Genomic DNA, 5872 nt, shown 5'->3' on the forward strand with positions numbered 1-5872 from the left:
TTAGGAATACTCAAAAACATTGTAAACCCTTGCTCTTGTTTGGTAAAATCATGAACTTTCATACAGTAAACATAAAAATCTTGACGAAAAGTAGTCTGGTTTAAACAGTTTGTTATGTCTTTGTGTAAAGGATGCTGATAGCTAGTGTGACACACTTCTGACTAAGAAAGCATTTGTTCCATTTTACACGGGAACCTACTAATTGAAATTAACAAATATTATATATAGATGAGAGCCAAACATGATAATTCAAAAGCTCGTGGCTTTCTCTGGTATCAAAATATTCTTCCTAAAGGCAATGGGGAATAGTTTCATAAATTACTTGCAAAAAGCGCGAAATACCTGTGTAATGAAAGACGAGTCGAAGTCAGTGAAATCGTAAACCCACGACTGGCAAGATTCCGTGTCTTCCATCGACTCATCGGTTCCATTACTGGATGTGGTTTCGTTGCTTGATCCTTGGGTTGTGTTCCAGTGTGTGAAGACGGAGCACTCTGCATAGCCGTGTTCTGTGTGCTCATCCTTGGGAACTGTCAGGTTCACCAGCTGTCTGTGGTGCTCGTTCTGCATGATGAAGGTGTCGTTGTGTAGACCTGGAACCTGGCATCTGAAAAATGAACACTGTACGTACATCTGGAGCCAGGCATAATTATGTGGAAATAGCGATTTACAAAAATCCAATGTAAAATCATGGACATCTCTGTTGTTGTGTTCATGACAGTTTACACGGGATGAAAAGTATCTTTAACGGCACAGTCCTTCCGGGGTTTATAATAAGAGATCCGGCTTTTACAAGAGTACATCATACGTTAAGTACATCCAACACGTATATTATTATTCTGACGAACAACTGTCCGTGTGTTTGCAAAACAACAAAGATGTAAGTTCAACAATTTCTTTGAAACGCTTGGTTTTGTAACTCAACCAATACAATAGGAGTAACATTTTCGCGGAGGATGTTTGCGCTTGCAGAGACAAAGGGCTTGTGCTCATTAACTGTGCCTTGCAAACAGGTAACATACCATTTATCTGGGAAGAAACCAGCCACTGAAATAACAGTGGTTTTTTGCCAAAGACGTTTGCCATAGTGGTAACGAGTATGAAAGACAATTGAAGAAAGGACACAAATGATGCAACCTATAACACTGCAAATATTCTAGCCTCGCTTGTCAATATTTTAAGACAGAAAAACCAGACATCAGTACCGTTTCCAAATCTTGATACGTCACGATTTCACGCCACAAAATGAAAGGGTAAAGATGAAATAAACGAAATTGTCGTTCCTTTTTTTCGAAAAATATAGATTGATTAAAACGGATAAAAGGGTCACTCCTGTCACAACTGGAGGGCATTCTGGCGAGCCTATGAATAAATTTAAAATAAAGCGAAGCCGTCAGAAAAAGAAAGTCCCATCGAATCCAATGATGAAATCGTGAACATGGATGAATGCAAGGGGTTGCACGCAGAACTTAGCCTTACAGATTTTGCACAATGAAACCGAAGCAGTACCTCAATCGCATGATGCCATGGTATTATGTTGTGTCTGCGACAAAATTATGCCGCAGGAGGAATATATCAAGCAATGGATTAAAAGTACCCCTGTTTATAAACTATGACTCATGAACGGGTATCAGCTGAAGTAAGACATTGACATTTCTCGCTGTGCTCCCTCCCCCCCCCCCCCCCCCCCCACACACTGTCTTGGTCTAATGCGTGGCTTCTTTCCTTTCTGCAGCTCTGAATGGTGTCAATAGACATAGATAGGTCCTCAAATGTGACCCTCCACCACGAAATGAGTCGCATGTCACCTCGCGCGGTTCTGCGCTAGGCTCAATATAAGTCCGGGGAGCGTCTGGTAACAGTGTGAGGGTCATCTTAGTCACAGGCTTATAACTCAAACAGTTTTCGCTCTTTTCTAAAAACGGTTTTTACCACTGGATAGAGCATAAATAACTCGTTATGAAAATGTAAAAATAAGAAAATCATGCAAAGGTGACATGCGACTCATTCCGTGGTGGAGGGTCACAAATTAGTCACCCTTGAGTGTCTCTCAAATCCACCAAAAATGGCTTCAAACAGAACATTTCCTAAATAGATTGCACTACTTTAAAGTATGTGGGTCTTCAGGATGAGAAGTCCTTAAGTATTAGCTAAAAACATATAATTAGCCAAGAGGCGAAACTAAATCAGTGGGAAACCACTTTCGTTATCACTTAATTGACGCTACCAAAGATATGGGGTTACAGAACTCATCCATGTGGATACCCAACAATCTACAGTCTTACTTAATCCCCTGCAGATTGAGAATGTTTGATTTGTTGACAGATTGTTGTAATGTCCGTTAATAGATAACGTTATCAAAACAGTCCCACTCGGCACAGGAAGCATCTAGGCTGTTGGTTGTCGGTACGTGTCAGAGTAGAGGGACGGCCTTATCTCATGTAAAGACAAGAGGCGAAGCCTTCAAGGCTCACGTAAGAAATCAACAAACAGTAACGCAAACTCAATCACTCCCACACATACACACACACAGTAAGCATAGGTGACACGATGCAAGAGTGCGAGACACTAGATCTAGATATGTCTGTCTCAGTATAGCCTACTTACGGGGACACGACTGCCAGATGGCCAGATCGACACTGCGCTTTCGACAGCGCTTCCTCGCGCAGACACTGAAAACACGCTGTGCAGATTAACCTGTAGAAAATCTCCTTTGGTATCTTCTTGATCTATTTTTCTGGAGCTACGAAACCGAACAATGTGAAATCGTCTTCTCCGAATCGCCGAACTGCAGCTCGGTGATAACTGTGTCTACCACAATCCTTCACGCGATCTGACCTAACCTTGACCCCTGACCTGGTCTACATACCACACACGACACAAACCAGTCACCTGTTTTTACCCCCCCCCCCCAAAACCCCCCACCACCCGTTTTGTTTGGATACACACTTTAACTACATTCTTTCCGACGAAATGTTGATCATTGCTTCAATACTTTGAAGCTGTTGCTTGAACAATAACCAGGTAAAATTAGTATTTCGGTGTTCAGTCAAATGTTAAAGTTTCTATCACAGACATACGCACGCACGCACAGACAGACAAAAGACAAAAGTTAGCATCGCATAGGCTACACTTACGTGAGCCAAAAAAATCACCACCACCACAACAACAACAACCACAACCACCGCCAACAACACAATACAAAACAACAGCAAATCAAGAAAATATCAGTGCAGTGCAGAGTTGAAGACATTTGATAGAATAAGGGGATTATGCAAGATCGGAAATCGTGAACCGAATGGTGTATATGGGAAGGACTGTGCCTGCAATCGTATATAATAAAGCCAACCTGTGATCTGGCACATGGAATACTATCACAGACTGCATGATCTGAAAGCCTTTCAGTATGAGTGGCAGTGCCAGCAAGAAAAACAGGCGTCTCTGGTAGGGTCCCCATTCTCCGATGAACAGGTGCAGCTCATCCTTAGCCATCTCCTGGTGCGGACAGAAAAATGGAAAATGTTCTGAACATGTGTATGCAATATTTATAGGTTGCACACCTCCGAGTCCTGGATAGCTGGCATGTTTTCCCGAAGGTCGATGCTCAGGTATTCCCGAGACTCTGGCGAGGTGTGTAACCTATTTATCCATTTTCCGCCGACGTTTTTATTAGAAATAAACACTAAAAAAACCACCTACTAACTTGTTCAACACAATCTTGCTGATGCCTGTTTTCCTCTCGCCAAGACCTTCCGCATAACAATATTCATGCGCGAAGGTAGTTCTCTTCCACGCATTAAACGCTGGATTTGAGAGAAAAAATGAACAAAACAGAAAGTTCACTTATCTAGTTTCAGTTTTCTCTTGACAAACAGGCTTAGTTTGATAGCGATTTGCAGCTGAAAAGGATCGATACTTATTTTGTTTAACCGCCTTGACACACTTTTTGACCTTTGAGTCGATACGACGTCTTGCAGTCGCTTTCAGATTGACTATTAACCACCACGTGTATGTGCAGTAGTACTTCAACGGCACATTTTTTAAAGTGTACGACGGGCGAAGTGGCGCAGTGGTAAGACGTCGACCTCCTAATCGGGAGGTCGTGAGTTCGAATCCCGGTCGCTGCCGCCTGGTGGGTTAAGAGTGGAGATTTTTCCGATCTCCCAGGCCAACTTATGTGCAGACCTGCTAGTGACTTAACCCCCTCCGTGTGTACACGCAAGCACAAGACCAAGTGCGCACAGAAAAGATCCTGTAATCCATGTCGGAGTTCGGTGGGTTATGGAAACACTAAAATACCCAGCATGCCTACCCAACAAAAGCGGAGTCAAGCTGACTATGCTCTCAGAGTATATAGTGTGGGGAACCCAAATGGGCAAACGAGCTCACACGTCACCAGAATTTCTGGAACGCTGAAGAAGAAGGAGAAGATGGTGTACAAATGCAGAAACTTGTCAGCAGTACTTGAACTCACGAGATTGTCTTTGATTGACGTGAAATGAGCTGAACGCTTGTCTGTGAACATACTACGGGGGCTTTGTCAAATGGGCGGTGACGAACGGATTTTTGCCCCCTTGAATACTTTTCGTATATCGCAAGACTCACCCTATCTGAGCGCTACTGTCGGAGGCAACAAGAAATGTATTACAGCTACGTCAGGGGAACTTGCCAAGTTGTTGGAAAAAAACAAAGCAAGGAGGAATGTCCTCACATTACACAAGTATACATAAATATGGTGGTTTTTTCTTCTTGTGTGTGGAGAGAAAATGTCTTGACAAAACATCAGTGGCTATAACATGTTGCTGGATGGCGATTCGCCGTCATGCACGCACCGATCTTACACGTACTATGTCTGCAGTTATAATCTAAATCTTCCTTGAGTTTCGCATCCCAATACCTTGTTTTGCAGAATCATCAATTCTGCAAAATATTGACCTTTAGAAATACGTGCAACATCTGTGTGTATAATAGATCTCTCCACTGCTCCATCTCATGTCAAAACACACACACACACACACACAAACACACAAACACACAAACACACACACACACACATACACACACACACACACACACACAGTCCTACAATCGTTCCCAGTGTGTGTTAGGGGCCTTACAAGAGAAGGAAAGTATCTTATATTATGACCTTTATTTTTTTTTAAACACCCCACAGTGACATAAATTTAGAAGAAACATTTAGAGGCTATTTACCAGCATTGAATGAGTGTTGGAACAGGTCAGCTTAAACAGAAATCCTAACGTTGTGGATTATTCGCTTTACCTGCAAATCAGAGACACTGAAACGGAAAACTTCAAATAATTTCTGCCTACCTGGTTACACGCAGCGCACACTTGTATTCTTTGCAGCCCTTGTGCAGCACCCGCGTTGAAACCAACTCTCAGTCCGCTTCACCCTGCCCATAGAATAAAGTAACCGTGAAAGAGAAGTAAGCTTATAAAAATGTGTACATGTATTATTTGTATATATTAGACTGATAATATGATCCGGTCGCTGACTTCGTTTACTTTCACGTACGCGTGCTGAAACTTACTAGAACCACTCGTTTATAGTGTACGAGTTTGCTTTTCATTTGCAATCCCCCCCCTCCCCCAACCTTATCTCCCCAGCTGTCTGTGGCTACACAGTTGAAGTCTAGATAAACAGCACGCTTCATTCGGTTCACTCGTGTGGGACACAACGACATTCGTAACTGCTACGTCATGGGAACTTGCCAAGAAGTCAGAACAAACCAAAGCACGAGCTGATATCCGCACTTGACAATAGTATAAAATTATTTTTCGCACACATTTTGCACACTGATTAAAGCATTAACTCCCGTGTCATTTCACTCAAACTTTCTTTGCCAATTAA

General features: G+C 42.5%; 1 protein-coding gene across 2 annotated transcripts in view; it reads right to left on the reverse strand.

The window, feature by feature from the left end:
- The window catches only part of LOC138959296 (organic cation transporter protein-like), a 23679-nt gene extending 18263 nt beyond the window's left edge, over positions 1 to 5416 (reverse strand). The window contains exons 1-3 of one of the 2 annotated variants that reach the window (XM_070330711.1): positions 5332 to 5416; positions 3350 to 3495; positions 343 to 607 (exon numbers count right to left, since the gene is read on the reverse strand). In XM_070330711.1, the coding sequence (XP_070186812.1) occupies positions 343 to 607; positions 3350 to 3492 (408 nt within the window). In that variant the 5' untranslated portion in view covers positions 3493 to 3495; positions 5332 to 5416. Of the gene's footprint in view, positions 1 to 342; positions 608 to 3349; positions 3830 to 5331 lie in introns of those variants that run through there. The other variant, XM_070330712.1, reaches the window with a different exon arrangement.
- Between the last annotated feature and the right edge of the window lie 456 nt (positions 5417 to 5872).

This window comes from Littorina saxatilis, linkage group LG2, assembly GCF_037325665.1.
Source record: "Littorina saxatilis isolate snail1 linkage group LG2, US_GU_Lsax_2.0, whole genome shotgun sequence".
Classification (NCBI taxonomy): Eukaryota; Metazoa; Mollusca; class Gastropoda; order Littorinimorpha; family Littorinidae; genus Littorina; species Littorina saxatilis.